The sequence below is a fragment of the Arabidopsis thaliana genome, chromosome 4, assembly GCF_000001735.4.
Source record: "Arabidopsis thaliana chromosome 4, partial sequence".
In the NCBI taxonomy this organism is placed as follows: domain Eukaryota; kingdom Viridiplantae; phylum Streptophyta; class Magnoliopsida; order Brassicales; family Brassicaceae; genus Arabidopsis; species Arabidopsis thaliana.
Genome location: NC_003075.7, coordinates 10,529,750 through 10,549,318, shown reverse-complemented (window position 1 = coordinate 10,549,318; position 19,569 = coordinate 10,529,750). Strand labels below are relative to the sequence as shown.

General features: G+C 35.2%; 3 protein-coding genes and 5 pseudogenes across 8 annotated transcripts; 5 read left to right on the top strand and 3 right to left on the bottom strand.

Annotated features, from left to right (window-relative positions):
* Positions 1–66: 66 nt before the first annotated feature.
* Positions 67–1,547, top strand: AT4G19310 (annotated as a pseudogene; the record flags this gene model as incomplete). The annotated part of the gene is made up of 5 exons: positions 67–126; positions 210–317; positions 385–656; positions 737–821; positions 903–1,547.
* A 2,061-nt stretch (positions 1,548–3,608) lies between these two features.
* On the bottom strand, positions 3,609–4,067 carry AT4G19305 (annotated as a pseudogene; the record flags this gene model as incomplete). The annotated part of the gene is made up of 1 exon: positions 3,609–4,067.
* A 1,548-nt stretch (positions 4,068–5,615) lies between these two features.
* On the top strand, positions 5,616–6,624 carry AT4G19300 (annotated as a pseudogene; the record flags this gene model as incomplete). Its single annotated transcript has 4 exons — positions 5,616–5,753; positions 5,842–6,106; positions 6,169–6,295; positions 6,396–6,624.
* A 727-nt stretch (positions 6,625–7,351) lies between these two features.
* Positions 7,352–7,776, top strand: AT4G19290 (annotated as a pseudogene; the record flags this gene model as incomplete). Its single annotated transcript has 2 exons — positions 7,352–7,381; positions 7,450–7,776.
* Positions 7,777–7,816: 40 nt separating this feature from the next.
* Positions 7,817–9,279, top strand: AT4G19280 (annotated as a pseudogene; the record flags this gene model as incomplete). The annotated part of the gene is made up of 2 exons: positions 7,817–8,029; positions 8,728–9,279.
* A 2,018-nt stretch (positions 9,280–11,297) lies between these two features.
* On the top strand, positions 11,298–11,764 carry AT4G19270 (uncharacterized protein; the record flags this gene model as incomplete). Its single annotated transcript, NM_118047.1, has 2 exons — positions 11,298–11,350; positions 11,392–11,764. The coding sequence occupies 2 exons, from the start codon at positions 11,298–11,300 to the stop codon at positions 11,762–11,764; spliced, it is 426 nt and encodes a 141-aa protein (NP_193662.1).
* A 1,292-nt stretch (positions 11,765–13,056) lies between these two features.
* Positions 13,057–16,023, bottom strand: AT4G19260 (Galactose oxidase/kelch repeat superfamily protein; the record flags this gene model as incomplete). Its single annotated transcript, NM_118046.1, has 7 exons — positions 13,057–13,235; positions 14,761–14,863; positions 14,951–15,051; positions 15,130–15,246; positions 15,425–15,527; positions 15,586–15,692; positions 15,867–16,023. 7 exons carry the CDS (start codon positions 16,021–16,023, stop codon positions 13,057–13,059), a joined length of 867 nt encoding a protein of 288 aa, NP_193661.1.
* Positions 16,024–17,128: 1,105 nt separating this feature from the next.
* AT4G19250 (Galactose oxidase/kelch repeat superfamily protein) lies at positions 17,129–17,815 on the bottom strand (the record flags this gene model as incomplete). Its single annotated transcript, NM_118045.1, has 1 exon — positions 17,129–17,815. One exon carries the CDS (start codon positions 17,813–17,815, stop codon positions 17,129–17,131), a length of 687 nt encoding a protein of 228 aa, NP_193660.1.
* Positions 17,816–19,569: the final 1,754 nt, after the last annotated feature.

Here is a 19,569-nt window from a genome sequence, read left to right as displayed (position 1 = left end):
GAGTTTGTGTATTCGAAATAATTTGCAAGTTATATATTCTTATGTTTTTCTCACCATCAGGTCACCATGGAGACGGCTGCAGCAATTCATTCAGGAGTTTGTAAAGACAACACTGATCCTATGAAGGTATAACATGTATCATAATTTTCTGGTATGTTTTAATGGACAGCTCTGTTTGGATTGTTTTTAAAATTATCTTCTTATTCCAGGCAATGGTTGTGTTTGTGAAGCCTGTATTTGATACAAGTTCCAAAGCTGACAAAGAGCCCCAATCATCTCCCACACATAGTCCCAATATTGTGGGTACAAGGAACGAGGTATTGCGTAACATATACTGACTTTTGTTAATAATGACTAGGGAATGATTTTTCAGTTTTGTAACAGCTTGTCCCTATTGGTCTGATATTATATCTTCATGTACAGGATAATAACTCAGAACACTCTAACTCTACTGCCCGGGAACCAGATCAATATTTTGAGTTATCTGATTCATCCCCGGCGCGTAACAGAGAAAAACCAAATCTCTCCCAAGCTGAAGCACGTCTCATAGCCGAGTTCACATCTCAACCAATACTTGAGACACAAGCACTTTTACCAACACTAAAAAAAGCGGAGTATTCACAGTTTGTCAAAACCCTCTCGAGCTCTCCAAATATGTATGGTTATCATTCATTTTTCTTATTTCCACAACATTCATCATCAAGTTCATCTCTAATGCTGTTTTTTTACCTCATAGTGAACATCTAACCAAGTGTGGATTCCTTATTTCCAACAAATTCTTCGTCGAACTTGCCAAACCTCAGCAATGGGTTTCAACCCTGGTATGTAGTCCACTATATTTACCTTAGTACAAATTAACCTGTTAACAAGAGATACTAATGTGTAAATATTTTATTTCCTAGCACATGGAGGTTTTGGTGTCATTACTTTCTCGGAGGCTCAGAACTACACTTGAGAATCATCGTTCTGCTTTTGTTGATCCATGGTTCACAAGCCATCTACAAGCTAAATTCAGAGCCTTCAACGCTGCGAAGGTGAAATCACGTGTTCGTTGGTCAGAGGACATGCAGCGCTTCATCAAAGGATCCAAAACTGAATGGTTCAAGGACATAGATACAATTTACGCACCCATGATATGGAATGATTGCCACTGGGTTGGTCTTTCAATCAATCTTGGCATATGGAGCGTTGAAATTCTTGACCCAAATACAGACCTCTACGACGACGCTAAGGTAAAAAGATGCATTGAGCCAGTAGTCAATCTTTTGCCCCACCTCATCCAAAGGTACTGTACGCCAGAGTTTTCTCAGAATCACGGTCTTCAACCGTTTGGCTGGAGTCGAATTGATGGTATCTACAAGAATTTGCGGAGTGGTGACTGTGGCCCGGTTGCCATGAAGTTCCTCGAGATCCAGGCAAGTGATAAACTCCCAGATAAAATGGCTGAAATTACTGACAAACACGTCGACGCGTTTAGGCGTCAATATGCCATGGACATATATAAACAATGTGTCTGCCCACTCTATTCATCTAATGTTTCTGACTAGTTATCGAATGCCACCCTACAAATCTGTTGTAATATAAACGTTGATTCCGCCTTCTTTGAATGCTTATAACTCTGGATGATATAAATATGTTTTTTGTTTTTCTTAACCATATCGATAATCTTATCTCTATATTGCTGTTGAATGTTTTAGTGGTTTGTATCATATTATTTGTTTGTTCCATCCATAACAACATTTTTTTCAAGTGCATCTAACATTTGATATCAGTTAACAATGCGAAGAAAAATAAATAATTTTGCGTATTTTGAACTATTATTTATTTGGTAAATCATTCTAGCTAATTATGTTTACAAATATGTTTAAACTTAATATAAATGTCATCCAGTGATAATGAATTATCCAATCAGACAAACGAATTAATACAGTTATATTGTGGATGGATTCTTATGGATACATTATCAATTATCTTTCTCTTTTACCATGAAAGACAAATCTAAAATTCCTTCTACCGGAAATATTGAGATAGTGTTGTATAGCGGGAATATTCCCACCATCAGGTTTTAAACTGGGATTTTTATGGTTCGAGCATAATTCGGGGACATTATGGTTAGAGCACAATTATAGTTAGAGCATTATTCTTTTTTTTTTTTTTTTTTAATTATCACGTTTATTATGAGAAGATAATTATGGTTAGCTCTCCAGTGTTTAAGTTTTTTTCATTCCCCATTCCTACAAAATAATCTTATCTCTATATTGCTGTTGAATGTTTTAGTGGTTTGTATCATATTATTTGTTTGTTCCATCCATAACCCCATTTATTTTCAAGTTCATCTAACATTTATATCAGTTAACAATGCGAAGAGAAATAAATAATTTTGAGTATTTTGAACTATTGTTGATTTGTAAATCATTCGAGCTAATTATGTTTACAAATACGTTAAAACCAGTCATAGTGAATTATTCAATCAGACAAACGAATTAATACAGTTATGTTGTGGATGGATTAATATGGATACATTAACAATTATCTTTCTCTTTCACCATGAAAGACAAATCTAAAATTCCTTCTACGGGAAATATTGAGATACTGTTGTATAGCGTGAATATTCCCACAATCAGGTTTAAAAATGAGATTATTATGGTTCGAGACAAATCCGGGGACATTATGGTTAGAGAACAATTATAGTTAGAGCATTATCCTTTTTTTTTTTAGTTTTAATTATCACGTTTATTATGATAAGATAATTATGGTTAGCTCTCAAGTGTTGAGCATAATTATATACAGTTACTAAACACTCACGATTTGTAATGCGTAGGTGTAAAACATATAAATATTTACTGAGTATTGGATGCTAATTAGGTTTTCCATTTATACTGCTTATGTTCAACCAGGGTCACGCAAGAATGTCTGAGAAAAGGTACAAGTAGATGAAAATCAAATATTTCTGTTTTCTATCCAAGTATAGTTGACCATCAGATCATATCCAAACGTTTGATTCAAATAGATCTATTTGTAAGATTAGTTCGATTTACATGATTCAATATTGTAAGATTCCCCAATCAGTTATATGTTGAAAAATTAGTAATTGTGAGCAAATTATTTTTCAGATCATGTCAGATTTACAAAGTGCATGTAAGGTTAGAAGTTTGTTGATTCTGAATAAAAAATGTGGACATTTATTGAATCGGATAATATAGAATAGAGAATATCGACTAATACATGTGATTTCATATTATATAGCTTAGTTTTTAATATTAAAAAACTTTTTACAACTTGGTAATGAAATGGATGTCTCTGAATATTTACATGTAGATAGGAAATGAATATTTATATGTCTATCCACAAGCCCCAGACCAATCAGATATAACCAATCTTAAGTATTTTTTGAATTAGTATAGTCGGAAAATTTTGCTATGCATGCTCCAAAATCGAAAGAGTCCCTATAAGTTATGATAAACGAGAAAGATGTTCACTAGATTAAACGTTAAATACAAGAGAGAAATACAATTTCATAATAAGATTACATTAATAAACTAGATAAAAGAGGGAAACAGAAGAGATAGTTATATTCTGAAAGTGGGTAACTCATGTTTTTAAATAAACTAGGAAAGCAAAAGGATGTCTCTGAAGAGGAAGAAGTAGACGCAATGTGAACATCTCTCACCATTATATTCGTTGTAAAATTCATGGATGACCCAACAGTCTGGATAATCCTCATAATGAAAGAGCTCAGCGTAAGATCCGAATCGTTTTGGTTCCAAATCAGAAATGTGGTCAATTAGTGTCTTGGCCATGATATCTACATCTGTAAAACACTTGTTCTCTCGTTTGAAACTATTAAACGCGTCTAATACTTCATTACCTGCGCAGCGGTTTAGCGCAATGTAAAGAAGCTTGGCTATAGGAATGACATCTTTACAATCATTCAATAATGAAATGGCGCCTTTCATGTCGAGAGAACAGAACCCTAGCCTCAAGCTCTGGAGATACATAGCGTAAGGGTTTCTTTTTGCAAGACATTTGGAGTAGAATGAGAAGTGAACAGAGTCGGGTGAAGACATGTTGATGAAGTCAGGGCTTTTATCTAAACGAACTCATTATAGTGTCTCGACAGAGAAAGCTGCAGATTTCCCTTCATGACCAGATTTAATCCAGTTTTTCAGAGCCTCAATTCCTTCTTCTGAAACGTGGCTAACAATAGTGCGAGAATTGGTTCCGGAATGTATAATCTTGCAATCTTCCTCTGTTGACAACGAAGACGAAAGTTTATAGAAGTTACATATACTTTGTGGAATGAATGTAAACTATATTGTTTAAAAAATTGAAAAATTTAACCTGTGTGTCGCTAGATTGTGTGATAGAGTGTAGACATTTCGATGATGTACTCATTTTGTCAATTTGTTGCGAATAACGAAAGAGTAAGATGTGATGCAGAGAGAAGTTTTAGTACTGATCAAAACGGTTTAGAAATGAGTAATAAAAACAGAGTAATTAATTGGATGTTTCTCTTAATAGGTCACAATCGTGAGGGATGAAGCTTAGTGGGGAGTACGGGTTCAGTTAATATTCACTATATATTAACTCTAAATATAAAATCTACCACTTGAATTCCATTAAACCAATTTCATATACAAAAACGCAAGTCATAGTTCTGAAACAACTCAAATCATTTGTATAATAATTGTGACACCTTTTAGTTGTTGATTATTAAGCTTTTGAAAAACGGTTTATAGGGATGGCAAATGATTTGAGTTGTTTCATAATTAGCTCGAATGATTTACAAATCAACAACACAGTTTACAAACAGAGGTCAAAATTAATATTTTTGTGTATTTTGAACTATTGTTGATTTGTAAATCTTAATATAAATGTCATCCAGTCATAGTGAATTATTCAATTAGACAAACGAATTAATACAGTTATGTTGTGGATGGATTCATATGGATACATTAACAATTATTTTTCTCTTTCAACATGAAAGACAATGTGGTTCCTTTTTCAAAGAAAGGAACAGATAGTCCCAAACTTTGAAAGACAATGTGGTTCCTTTTTCATTTCTGATGTTCTGCTTTTTGTTTTCATTTAATCCTATGAAAAGTCAAATCCCATAAAATTTTGTTCGTTCAGCATAAATGATTTCCAATTGATAACCCTTACGTTTGTTTTGGTCATATACGTTTGGTCACCTCGTTATAATAATTTTCAAACGGACATTTCTCTTTGGACTTGTTCTCCTGGACAGAACATATATTTAGCATAACAATTACAGATAAATAACTCGACTATAAACCACTGCAGACGAATTATATATCTAATATTACAACCACCACCAAATCAATACGTAATATTCTCAAATAAATATGTCATAGAGCATAACGACAACGGATCGTTCAAGTAAGCACCCCTTGGATGTTAAAAGTTACATCTTTTCCTCGCAGACGAACTTACACCGTTTTGGCTTCAATCAGAGGAACACTTTCACTTGCTATAAATACCTCTCCTATTCTTGACTCTACCAAGACAACCCAATCGCAAAAGAAAAACAATATCCTCTGTTTTCGTTTCTATAATTCTCTGTTTTTCGTTACTCTTCACTTCTCCTTTTCACGATGGTTAAACATCACCACTTGTACGAGTTGTCTCCGATGGTTACTGGTTGGACGATTTGTGTCATGGTTTTGAGGATTTACAAAAAATTTCTCAACCCGAACGCTTTCGAACTACGTCTTGTTTTGGCCGATGAATGGGTAAACAATTTTCCTCAATTTGTTTTGCAATTTGCAGAATTTTTCGTTTTCCAGTGTATCCCTCACCCCTAAAATGTTGTTTTCACAGGGCACCCAAATAGAAGCAACAATCGGTCCTCGTTTCTCTGCCTTCTACTTTGACAGGATCAAAGAGAATCAATGGAAAACAATAACTACGTTTCTCGTTCGACCTAACTGCGAAGCAATAAAAACAACTCCTCATCAGTTTCGCATTCTATTCATGGATCACACCATTGTCACTTCTTCCACACCAAGAGAAACAGGTTTACTGAACAAGTTCACTCCATTCGACTACATTGTGGATGATGTTGTTGGCAACGATACCTTGGTTGGTAAGTAAATTCTTCTTTATAAACTCCATTCACTTTTTTCAAAACATTACTTTTTTTAAAAGATATCTCCAACATATCTCTTAAAGATGTTATCGGGGCACTCGTTAATGTTGGGATTCTGACTAATACCGCAAGTAACGAGAATGATATGGCCGGATTCAAATTGCCGTTCACGATCATGGATAAAAAGTACATTTCTTAAAACCTCAATTTACAGTTTTTTTCAAACATATCATGTTTATACATTATTATAGTAAGTATATAACCACATATTTTTACATATTTTCAGCAAGGATACATTGGTATGTGAGGCTTATGGAGAAATTGCAGTGGACTTGGAGAAAAGATTTCGAGCATTTCGCAAGAACAATGTTGTTATTGCTCTTGCTTGGTGGAAGATTATTAGATTTTATCCAGGTTGTAACTGGTTTAAGATTGTTAGCCATGCACCTATATCAACCATGTATCCAGAACCTGATGTTGAGGAAGTTGAAGAAATCAAAATGGTTGTCGACTAATAGAAGATGATTAGAACTATCTCATCTTCTTTTATTTTTTTTCAAAGTTGTAATATTTTTATAAATGATAAGATATATTAATAAAAAAAGTTATTTCTTTGTTCAAAATTTCTCATTTGTAATAATTGTAACAAATATTTTATTAAGTAGTACAATAGGAATATGGTGTATAAATTAAGTGCACCTTACTAAGGAACGGTTATATCAAGATTACAATCTTTTTATCAGAAATTAGCAAATTGCTTGAGTTTTAAAAGGAATAAAATTGGTGATCTGAAAATATTGTTTCCCAACATATCTAATTTCTCAACATATATTTGTTTACATGACTGATAGGGTGGATTGTTGAAACTTTTAGTTGAAATCCATAAGAAATTACTATCGTGGATTGTTGTTTATGGATAGGTTAATAAATTACTTTCCTGTCTTTTATACCCTAATTATAAACGATGTATTCTCTTACTTTTTTCCGCATCTGATTTTAGTTCCCTCCTCAACATTGAGAAACTGATTTATAGCGGGACAATTTACCACCTATTATAAATTGTTTAATATAACCGCAGAAAAACTTAAACTACTCTTTCCTTAATAATCTATATAAACACCCAACATTCATTAATGTTTTTCCCATTACCCATTTCTTCAGTTAAAACCAAAAAACAGAGAAATTATGCAGAAGTTTACGAAGATAAGCAACAATGAAACATCATCTGCCTCAGATGTGAAAATGGTTGTTCGTCCAAACCCAAAGTACTTAGTATTCTACAGTTTTAACTACTACTTTAATAAAAATACTAACAATCTCTTTCGTTTTTTTTCCAACAGGATGCTGCTATCCCAGAAGTTTACTTGCCGGCCCCGCTGCTTGCTAAAATTGTTAGCTACGTTGCAGAATCTGGTGTTGATTCTTTGAAATCCTTTGTTAAGGCTGGTCCGTTATTTAAAGCGGCTGTCTATTCCAAGGAAACACTAAGTTGTGTCTGCCTTGACAGATCTCGGTATTTTATGTGGTGGTCAATGCCTCATTCCATCTATTATCATTTCTTTACAAAATGTCTTGAAGCCAACAATCCACATGCTTTAACTGCTGTATTATACAAAGAAATAGCATACGAGAATTTGGTTGCTGAATGCTATAGATCTAGTTTATGAATGGAACCTTATGGAGAGGACGGAGGATGGGTACAAATAGATGGAGCTTACTGGGCTCAACCCCGAGTTCGAGAGAGTATTCCACGTTGCTCCCGTTGCAAATCTCGGGCACACAAAAGATCTAATTGTCCAAAATATTGAAAGACAATGTTTTAATACTGTGTTATCCATCATTATCTGTCTATCTACATGTTTCTATTTTTCTAAAACTTGTTTTTCTGTTTTTAAGCTTCTGCTAGTCTGTCTTTTTAATGTTATATTCTCGTTTGCTATTCAATCTTCGTTTATATATTTGCTAAGGCTTATCCATCTTATTTTGTGGTTGGTGTTTCATGATTACAGTCTATGTATGTATTACCTGATTGTTTATGGAGAACCTGTTCCCCCATAAATGAGTCCCTGTTCGATTGCATGTTAAAAGACATCCACGTCTATATTTTATATACCATAAAGTTGTGTCTATTTGGACAACAAAATTTGGACACACAATGATTTATTTTGGACATGAGAAAACTTACTCATATGTCTAATTTTTTAAAAATTTTGTAGGACCCACGACGTCGCCACTAACCTATCTCACCACCACACCCCACCCTCTTCAATGTGACAAAGTATTAGGGTTCCCATTCTATCACGATCTCAAAGTTACAAAAATTTTCATTAATAGATCGCTATTTGTACACCTTCAGTACTATCCGAATCGATAATCCAAAATGCCCAAAATCGTCTGCGAAAAAGGCAAATGTATCCCCCCTCAACCAATGGCACCTACCAGACATTTCTGGCGACCCACAAGTGCCCTTGCACCTATTAGGGAAAATCAATTTGCCGTCCATCCTCCTCGTCAAGCTTTGGTTCAATTCCACCTACAGGTAATGTTTAACTACTAATCTTTGCTATCTGAACAATCACCCGAATTTAGGTTTATCATTTGGAATTATTTTATATCAGCCTCCTCCGTTCTCTGATTTCCACATGCCTGAACACGTAGCTGCTAAAATAGTAAGCTTAGTTTCAGAGGACGGTGTTGATATGTTAAAGGCTTGGATTCAATCAGGACCAGATGGCAAAGCCGCTGTTTTTTCCAGGGAAACTCTTTCTTCTGTTCGACTAGATAAGTCCCCTTTATTCATTCACATGGCTCATGAATCTTCTAGTTATCACATGTTTTACACAAAATGCCTAGCCTTCAAAAATCCCTATGCACTATATCTTCAGAGTTTAGTGTTGGCGTTTCATATGTGTGAGCTCCAGGAAGCAATTGCTATTTTGGATGGTATTAAAGACGTGTTCCCACATGCTGGTCTACTTTACATCATGCTCCATAGTTGCGCTGGATCAATCCCGTGGGAATTTTATAGTATGTACAAGCGAAGGTACTACAAATTTAGTGAAGTCGACTTATTCGCAGATAAGCTAATGTTCCATATCAACGAGGTTGGTCCACGTCGCCAAGGGACATACAAAAATTCCTGGGAGTTTGAGGATTACGGTGAGTGTTGATCGGACCATCAGAACCTCAATGAGTATGAGGGACAGTGGTGTAACACATGTATTTACTTTAACCTATCCCAAGAAGTAGCCCTTATTTCATAAGTACATTTCAGTTCAGTTCTTCTTTTTGTTCTTCACATTTGCGGCAAACTTAAGAATCTATGATTTTTTTTATGGGATTTTATATATGAAGTTATTATGTGTGAAGTTACCTTACGATATTAAGGTAAGTAGTACTTCTCCACTATTTTTCACAATTATAAAGAGAACAAGTCCTCGACCGTTACCTCGTCTCAAACAGTTTATGGAACTGATTTTATAACTGCACTCATTCTCCCCACTAAGCTTTATCCCTCTCGAATATCTATATTTTATAGAAACTTTCATTTCCTTTCTCCCTTTATAACCCGTTCTGCGCAATACAAACATTAGAGATTGGGAAATTTACTAGAGTAACCCATATTTTATACATAATGACCCAAAAGGAATGCTAAAAATATGAGTTATTTGAGTAATAATTATACCTAAATTATCCTTGTTTTCCTTTGCAGAGAAAAACAATATTACAGAAATGCCATTACTATTTAATTCCAGCAAGGCAATAAAACCACATTTATTTACGAAAATGCCATCGTCGTTTTTGGTAAATCTGTGGCACTTGTTGCGACGGATTTGTTATCGATCACAGATTTGTTGGTCAACCACAGATTTTTTACAACAGACTTGTTTTGTACCACAGACTTTACTGTGTTATGTTACGCCAGATTTTTTTTTTTTCGCAGATTTTTTAACCGTGACTGATTTGTTTCATATAGTCTCCACAGATTTTATTTAAATTTCAAAAGTAAGAATGTTGAAACCAAATCTGTCACTGATTTGTTTTCCGGACCACATATTTTTCTTTATGGTGGCAACAGATTTTCTATTTGCACCCAAAAATCTGTTGTGTTATAACAGATTTGTTAACCTCGAAAAATGTTATATAGGCATGACAGAGTTGTTTTGTGTAATCACAGATTTAATTAACTTGTTAACAAATCTGGTGTTTTACAACAGATTTTTGTTAAAAAATAAAATTACTACACAGTCACATAGTGATAACAGATTTGTTTTTAGTGATGACAGTTTTGTTTTTCAGTGTCAAAGCATAACAGATTTACTCATGTCAATGTTATGGCCGATTTGTTTATGACTAGAATAACCTTTTTAGTAATAACAGATTTTTTTTGGCAGATTTATTTTTAAAATTTCAAAATTTTTTGTTATATGAAATTTATTAGCTAGCCCTCAATTAAATTATTTCCGGTCTGATTGTATGTTAAATCCGGTTTAACTGGATTTTTTTTTTTTTTTGAAAAAGAAATTTTCATAACGTCACGACAGACTTTTATTAATGTCGGCAGATTTTTACATAATATTGTCATATTTGAATTTTAATGAATTTTATTAGTCATGATAAATTCTCCAAGGGTTTTCATAACCGTTTTTTTTCTTCTTCTATTCCTACCATCAAATCAATTATTTGTGAATTGATACATGTCAAAATATTATTGGTAAGCTAAAACAAGTCAATTTATAATATGCAATATCAAAAATAAATTGTTTTTCTTTAATATTTTTAAAATCAAAAACGAAATATGTGAAGAAGATTCTTCTTTATCTAAATTTTGTTCAAAATTATTATTTTAAAAAAAGTTTGTTCTCACGTTAACTGGATTTTCGTTTTTGTTTTAGTTATGTAATATAGGTTTTGGTTTTCTATTTTATCCACGATTTCTTTTTTGATTTTATAATGGGTGATTTGCATGAATAACACTTTTTGAGAGAAAAATTAAGAATATAGCACTATATATGTAATTATTAAGTAAGTAACTTAAGGGGTAGGTAAAATGATCTAAGGTGGTGGTGGTGGTGGTTCCAGCGAAGATGGCGGTGGTGGTTCCGGCGACGGCGGCGATGGTGATTCCGGCGACGGCAGCGGTAGTGATTCCGGCGGTGGTGATTCCGGTAGAGGTGGTTGTCCGGCGATGGTGGTTATGGTGGTAGTTCCGGCGGCGGCGGTTATCCGGCGACGGCGACGGTGGTTGTCCGGCGATGGTGACGGTGGTTGTCCGGCGACAGTGGTTGTCCGGCGACGGTGGTTGTCCGGCGACGGTGGTTGTCCGGCGACGGTGGTTGTCCGGCGACGGTGGTTGTCCGGCGACGGTGGTTGTCCGGCGACGGCGGCGGTGGTTGTCCGGCGATGGTGACGGTGGTTGTCCGGCGGTGGCGGCGGCGGTTTCCAGCAACGGCGGTGGTTGCCGGCGATGGTCGTTATGGTGGTGATTCCGGCGGCGTCGGTTTTCCGGCGGCGTCGGTTTTCCGGCGGCGTCGGTTTTCCGGCGACGGTGGTTGTGGTTGTCCGGCGGCGGAGGTGGTTGTCCGGCGGTGGAGTTGGTTGGCCGGCGGCGGTGGTTATCCGGCGACGGTGGTTATCCGGCGGCCGTGGTTGTAGTGGTGGTTAGTGGTGTTAGTGGTGGGGATAAAATTGTAATAATATATATTACATATGTTATATTGTTAGGTTGTTTTTATTGGTTAGTTTGTTAATTTATAAATGCTTTTAAGTTATATCTGCAAATTTTCCTTTTATAATTCTGTTGAAAAATAATTTGTTTTTGCTGATTTGTCAAAATTTTATTGGTGGAGTGACTTGTGCTTTAAAATATAAAAGATTTGTTTTATTTTTTATTTTTTGTTTTAGTTTGATTACAATTAATCATTAAGGTTATTTCGTCTTTTTACCAAAGATATGGGTTACTACAGTTTTTGAAACCAAACGTGTGTCATTTAAGTTATTTATGTTAAGAGTTGAGTCAATCTAAGCAAATCTTACTTAGAGATTCTCCAAACCCCGCCGATCCAGATCTTCCTCCTCAGTAATACATCCATCCACCTTCCGCTGCCATCGTTGTTGTACCAAATCGTGGACACACTGCAAAACAGGTTTTAGTTCGCAACTAAACAAACAAATATGATTCCTTTACTTATTCCTAAAATTAATCATTCCTCTAACTTATCATCGGCCCTTTTAGCAGAAAATGAAGAATTCCAGGTTATATATTCCGGAACCAATACTTGCTCTAATCGTTAGCTACGTTTCGGAACAAGGAATAGACGCTTTGAAAAATTGGATTAAAGCTGGTCATGTTGGGAAATTAGCAGCTTTCTCTGACGAAACGCTAACCCGAGTGCGTCTAGACAAAAGCCCACACTTCATCTACATGTCTTCCTATAACTCTCTTTATTTCTCTTTCTACTCCAAATGTCTAGAAAAAAGCAACCCCTACGCATTGTATCTCCATAGCTTGAGTCTCGGATTCCGCTGCCTCGACCTGTGTGGAGCCATTTCAATTTTGAGTACCTGTAAAGATAGATTTCCTTTAGCCAAACTACTCTACATTGCTCTAAACCGTTGCGCAGGTATCGAACTCATTGATGATTTTAATAGTTTCAATCGCGAGAACAAGTGTTTCTTTGATGTATCCTTGATGGCAAACAAACTTATCGGCCACATTTCTGCTTCGGAACCTAAATGTTTTGGATCTTACTCCGAGACCTTTCTTTACGAGGAATATCCTGACTGCTGGCTAATACATGAGCTTAACAATGAATTTAACGGAGAAAGATGTTCACAATGCTTCTACTTCTACCTCTTCCGAGACATCCTTCTGCTTCCCTAGTTTAGTGAGATACACATCCTGTTACAGCTTTATTATGTTTTCATCTTTCACGTTTATCTTTCGTTTAGTCTAATGTGTTTGGTTTTCCATCAAGGACGCACGTAAAGGCGTTCTTACGAGCCACCATCATGCTAGGAGCTTTGCGTTGTTTGCCAATGAGCTTATCATAGACCCATACGTCAGTCGAGGGTGTCATGTTTTGTCCACCGATTTCGTATGTTTCTGAACCAACAGTTTCGTGGACTATTTGTAAGCAACGAGAATAGGGAGAGGGCATCGGTAGCAACCAATGTCCGGTACACTTGATGTCGATCGTCCAATGGGTTAGGGGCTGATGATCATAGGGTTTTATCCAGAGACCGAACCATCTACGATCAAAAGGATGGGTGGGAGATTGAAGGCAGACATAAACACATGGTTTTCAGGTTCCAAGGTAGGAACGTTCCATGTCGAGCTCCTTGGAGAGGATGAGCAAACGGAAGGTCTTGGAGACAAGAGAGAGCGTTTGGTAGTAGGAAGTAGATATGCGAGCCAAGATATTCAAAACGATGTCATCTGGTAGTGAAGAAAACAACGACGGAGATGGTTGGGGAGGCGGACAAGGAGTGTTTGACTCGCGTGGTGTACGTTCCATATTAGACTTGAAGCTTAAGTATGCCATTAGTTTTTTTACAAAACAAACACTTGCTTTTTGTTTTCTAATCGAACACCGATCAAAATCTTATTGTATGCATGTGAATATTTTATAGCCTAGATATATCCTTTTTTTTTTCACCAGCCTAGATTAACTCTCCTTTTTTTTTGCTTTTCTGTTTTTCACCAGCCTAGATATATCTCCTATATCCCCGTGGTGGTTCCATATTAGACTTGAAGCTTAAGTATGCCATTAGTTTTTTACAAAACAAACACTTGCTTTTTGTTTTCTTATCGAACACCGATGAAAATCTGATTGTATGCATGTGAATATTTTAAAGCCTAGATATATCCTTTTTTTTCTTTTTTTTTTCACCAGCCTAGATATATCTCCTATACCCAGTCAAAACCATAACTATTTACTTATTAACAAAATTCTCAATATTTTTTCACCCTTTTTAGCTCAAGATTTGGTTGTTATCTACCAAATAAATCATTTGATAAAGTTTTTTTTTATTTGATTCTAAAATACACTCCATTATTTATTTGAATGAACAAACATTTAAACCAGATTTTAATAAGATTTTTTTTTTTACTTAATAGAAGAAGAGAATATTTGTTTTGTGATTTTGGGTTGTCTAGTTTTACCAAGTCATTATTTTTAGAGGCCCATTGGATGGCTAATCACAACGACTTGTATTTTTCCAGTTAGCCATCAAAATAACACATGCAACAACGTAACGTACTAATTTGTTTTCTTGTGTCTGCTTTAGTGTTAACATGTGAGAAGAACATATGTTACGAGAAGATATCCGTTAAACCAAAAAAAAAAAAAAAACCATGTTATGAGAAAAAAGTTTCACCAAAAAAACAATTAAAAAGTAGGTTATAGAGCTATTTAAATTCCTACATTACCTAGTTGCTAAATGAGACCTGAGACAAATATGCAATTGTTAAATAATTGGAGTCAACCAAATAATGCACACGTAGAAAAACCATGTAAATCCATTAATAATTAGGTATATGTTTTATTCTACACAAATCAAGGAGCAGCCTCTCTAATACTTCTTCTCTCGTCGTCTCTAATTATCATGTGAAAGAGGCTGTGCCTTGGCATGAGACTATCAGACGCCACCTTGGCGATGACAAATGTGTGATCTACTTAGTAGAGGAAACTGATCAGCAAACTCACGATCATCATTGTGTAGAAGTTCCCGAACAAAGATGATTTCGAGAGCCTGTAAATTGTAGATTGATCGTAAATTGTACAGTACACAAACTAATTAATCAAATATGTATGCATGAGTAAGTATTGGTCCACGTACTTTAATGTCTCTGAATTTGAAGTGGATTGAACCAGCTAATTGATTGCAAGCTACTATTGAACGTCTTCTCTTCGTCCTCCCCTCAGTACCATAACACATACCTGTAAATTAAAATGAATCAACATTATATATATATTTATTTATTAGTAGAATAGAAATCAGGAAAAAAAGGTTCTCACAATTCTTCATGAATATCATCGAATCATGAAATTTAACATGGCTGATAACCCCCTCAATCCTCACGTCTTCGGTAGTAATCAAGCTACCTACGTGCCCTATAGCAGAATTATGCCTAGCTGGTGGCGGCAGAGAGAGAACTTCGACTGACTGAAACATATGGACACAGAAACCAACAAACTAATGTCACAAATACTGAATATATATAACTTTATATAAAAAAAAACTTATCTTATATAGCAAGTAACCAAGTAGATGATTTATCATTAACGACCCTCAAACCCTAAACTAACTAACCTCGAAATCTAAACACAGTAACGTGTGCTTCGTTATCTGCTATTGGTGCAATTAAAATAACCAGTTTAAGCTTCAAGAAAAGTGTTTCTTGTGCAGCAAGCAACTAACTAGGAAGAAGACTAGCGAGGAATCTTGAACCCAAAAAATTAACGAAAACTAACCTTAATGTCACTTCCTCTAAATACCATGTGACTGTGAACTTCTTTAAGAACCTGGAACACTCGTTGCTCATTATCATTCTCAACCTCTCTTCCATAAACCCTAACGACTGCATACATAAATTTGAGGCCTTAATCTATCACATGATACTGTTTTATATATATGAAACGTATAGTTTTCACGGAAATATTCTAACAACGACCAAAGAAACAAATATGAAGAACTTGAAAAGAAGAAAATCATAAACAGTAGATCTTGGAGAGGGTTTGGAATCGAATTATACCGTTTTGGAGACCTAATTTCGAATCTTGCAGATTGAGAAGGCTAATAACGCCTTCGTATCGTATGTCGTTGTTAGACATGACAGCGACGAACTTTCCGATCATCGATGTAACAAGATCCTCCGGAGGAGTTGAAGATGACGAAGTCTCACGCTCCATTATATTGTTCTTCAGCCGAAGGAAATCGCGGGAAGATCAAGGGGAGAATAAAGGCTCTTTTAGTAAATCTTTCTCGAGTTTCTTGCTCTCGCTCTCTCTCTCTCTCTCGCTCTTTCTCAATCTCTCAATCTCTTGTTAATTAATTTAGAATATTACGTGAAAATGAGATTTATACGAGAGGCAAATGATGTGCCGTTGCTACATATTGGGCTTCATGGGCCATCAATTAGCACATAAACATATTGAACCTAAGCGTCACCGATTTTTCCTCCTAAACTTTTTTTTTTTTTTTCCTCCAAATAAACTGCCTGTGTTTTGTTTGATTCATGCCAATTAGTATACAAAATTGAACCTAAACCACACTATTTTCCGCATAAATTAAACATATTTCTTTTCTTTATTCTCTTCCAAATGAATTGCATTCGTGTTTTGATTAATTATGCCAATTAGTGCTATTTTTTTATTAGAGTGAATTTTGTGTTGATCTTTTAGAGGCTCAGTGTCAGTGGGTGTATAGAAACGAACTTAGCTTGTTGATGAGTACTACTTAAGCTTAATGCATGTATACTTCATGTCAACAGAAGTTGCATATACTCTTAGAGAGAGGGATGTTTATGTCATGCACCATCTATTTATTGAGAGCTACTTAAGTTTGATATACTTTTTTATGTTAATATAAGTTATATGTAATCTATTGAGAGGTATTATGCCATGTTAACAATTTTTTATTTGAGAGCTACTTAAGCGTCGTCCATATTTCATTTACTAGTTAGTTTTTGTCGTTGCTAAACTTAAACAATTGATTCCATAGCAACAAAAAAACTTAAATAAAAACAAAAACATAAAAAAATTGAATTTAGCCCATCAAGCTTCATAAATACAATAAAGCAAACGATACCCGATGAAATAATAACGAATTACTAACTGGTATTACCTAGATATAAATAAAATATAAAATAAAGAACATGACCAAAAAAAAGAAAACTATATATATCAATAATATATATAATTCTGATTAAAACTAATTAAATTATAAGTTTTAAGCTGCAAAAAAAATTATAAAAAAAAAGATTGAAAAAAATCAAAGCAAAAAAGATATGGTTAATTATTGCAAGAAGTCCATACAATGTGAGAGTGCATACGACCGAGGGGCTATAAGCACAGCATCAAGCCATTCGATGTGACCCCAGATTTCACCATCATGTCCCTTTTCAAGAGAAATCATAGCACACCAAATTTCTTTGGTTGCGGTTAAACGAGACACCGCACGGTCCCAAAAGACAACAAGTTTTCCACCATAATTACCTATTTCAGAATCAGTTTTATAATACTCGTAAAGTCCACTCACACCTTTGACTAATCTCCACTCTTCACACTTTGCGTCATACCACCAGTATCTTTTATTACTATAACAGTAGCATACATTCTCTATCTCACAGGTACTCTCACCCAAGTTTTCCTCGGCAACTTCCCACATACACTCTTTTATAAGGTAAACAAAGTTCTTCTTATTGCTCCTCACGTACACTTTTCCTTGCTTCGTTTGGATATTCTTTACTGAAGAGTACCGGAGCTCAACTCCAGGATCCGGCAATGCTTCCCAAGTTTGAGTCTTTGGGTCGAAAACTTCAGCCCAATGAGTAGATTCATCCGCTTCACATCCTCCCATTACATATAGTTTTCCATCAAGGACGCACGTAAAGGCGTTCGTACGAGCCACCATCATGCTAGGAGCTTTGCGTTGTTTGCCAATGAGCTTATCATAGACCCATACGTCAGTCGAGGGTGTCATGTTTTGTCCACCGATTTCGTATGTTCTGAACCAACAGTTTCGTGGACTATTTGTAAGCAACGAGAATAGGGAGAGGGCATCGGTAGCAACCAATGTCCGGTACACTTGATGTCGATCGTCCAATGGGTTAGGGGCTGATGATCATAGGGTTTTATCCAGAGACCGAACCATCTACGATCAAAAGGATGGGTGGGAGATTGAAGGCAGACATAAACACATGGTTTTCGGGTTCCAAGGTAGGAACCTTAACTTGTCTTGATTCATTAGAAGCATATTTATACTACTTCTACTTTTAACTTACTTAGCTTAATTGTTTTTGTTGAGTTAAGTTTGAATATGACTTGAGCACTAAGTCATTAAATCCTAGAGAGGTTAGGACTATAAACTCTTGGAGATATCTAGAGAATATTTAAGAGTTATCTAAATTAAGTTATGATTAGGATTGTTTAAGAGATCTCTATATAAGGAGATGCAAGTGTGTTGCATAACTTATGAGTTGAGAGATTGAGAAACAAGAGAGTTTAGGTTTTGAGTAATTTTCCTAAACTAATAAAGAGAGTTATTCTTAAATCTTTGTGTTCTTGATCATCTCAAACTATAGTTTTGTCTTAACAACACACAAAACAGTCCACTTAACATATAACACATCGGCCATTTGTCTCTTTCTTCTTTCTAATTCTTCTTCTTCCTACGACAAAGCTTTCTTTTCTTTTTCTTTCTTTTTTTTTCTTTTTTTTTTTCTTCTTCTTCCTCTTCTACGATCTCTTTTTCTCTCTTTGTTGCAGTCTCTTCTCATCTTCTCCACTCTCGTCTCTCAAGTAGGGTTAAGTATAGGATCAATTTCCGACAACTTGTACACCAATCCCTTTATTTAACTAAAATAATATATCCAACCCAGTCTAAACCGGTTTGACCGTTACTATTTCAATCTTCTTCTTTCTGTTAAAACGGTTTTCGATTTAATTTTCTTTTTGAATGTGAGAAACGTGAGAACTAAACTGGCGACTTTTATATTACCATGATATTCGTCTTGATGTAGTTGTTTTCAAAACGAATTTGAGGATTTTGAACGTTGATTAATCGTTTTTGATTTTCCCCGACACACTTGCACTTGTTCTCCGAGAAATAGTTTCAAGACAATTGCAATGAAAAAGTGTGTGTTTGCCGCTTTTGCGTTCCCTGCATTTGTATATTTGCTTTATTAGAGTCTTATCAATCTAGTAACAACTCTAGATCGCTTCACTGTGTAAATCACTACTGAGAAGCTGGATTAAACCAGTTTTTTTTTCATTGTGTTTTGGTTAACTGGTTCGATTAAGGTAATTATCAAAAAAACATGCAAAAACATATTAAAACAAAACAAAACACAAAAAATGCTTAAGATGAGTACACACTTTCGACAAAAAAAAAAAAAAAGATGAGCACACTTTGGTTTTAGTTCGATTTTATAATTCATACAAACGTATTGTAGAAGGTTAGAAAAGATGTTCATAAGTTATTAGATAAACAAACACATTGTGACTTTTATCACAACCATAAGATTTGTTGAGAAATGATCATCGTGTGACTTTACACATATTTTCCCCCTAAAATAGTAAAATGATCTATATTCTTTCTGAATAAATAAAATCAAACTGTTGGTGTATCAGTAGACATTAGTAATGGATGACTGGGACTCAAGTCACTCAACAAACAACCCCTTGTGATTGTGTACTTTCTACCGACCATATGAATCATCACACTTCATAGATAAA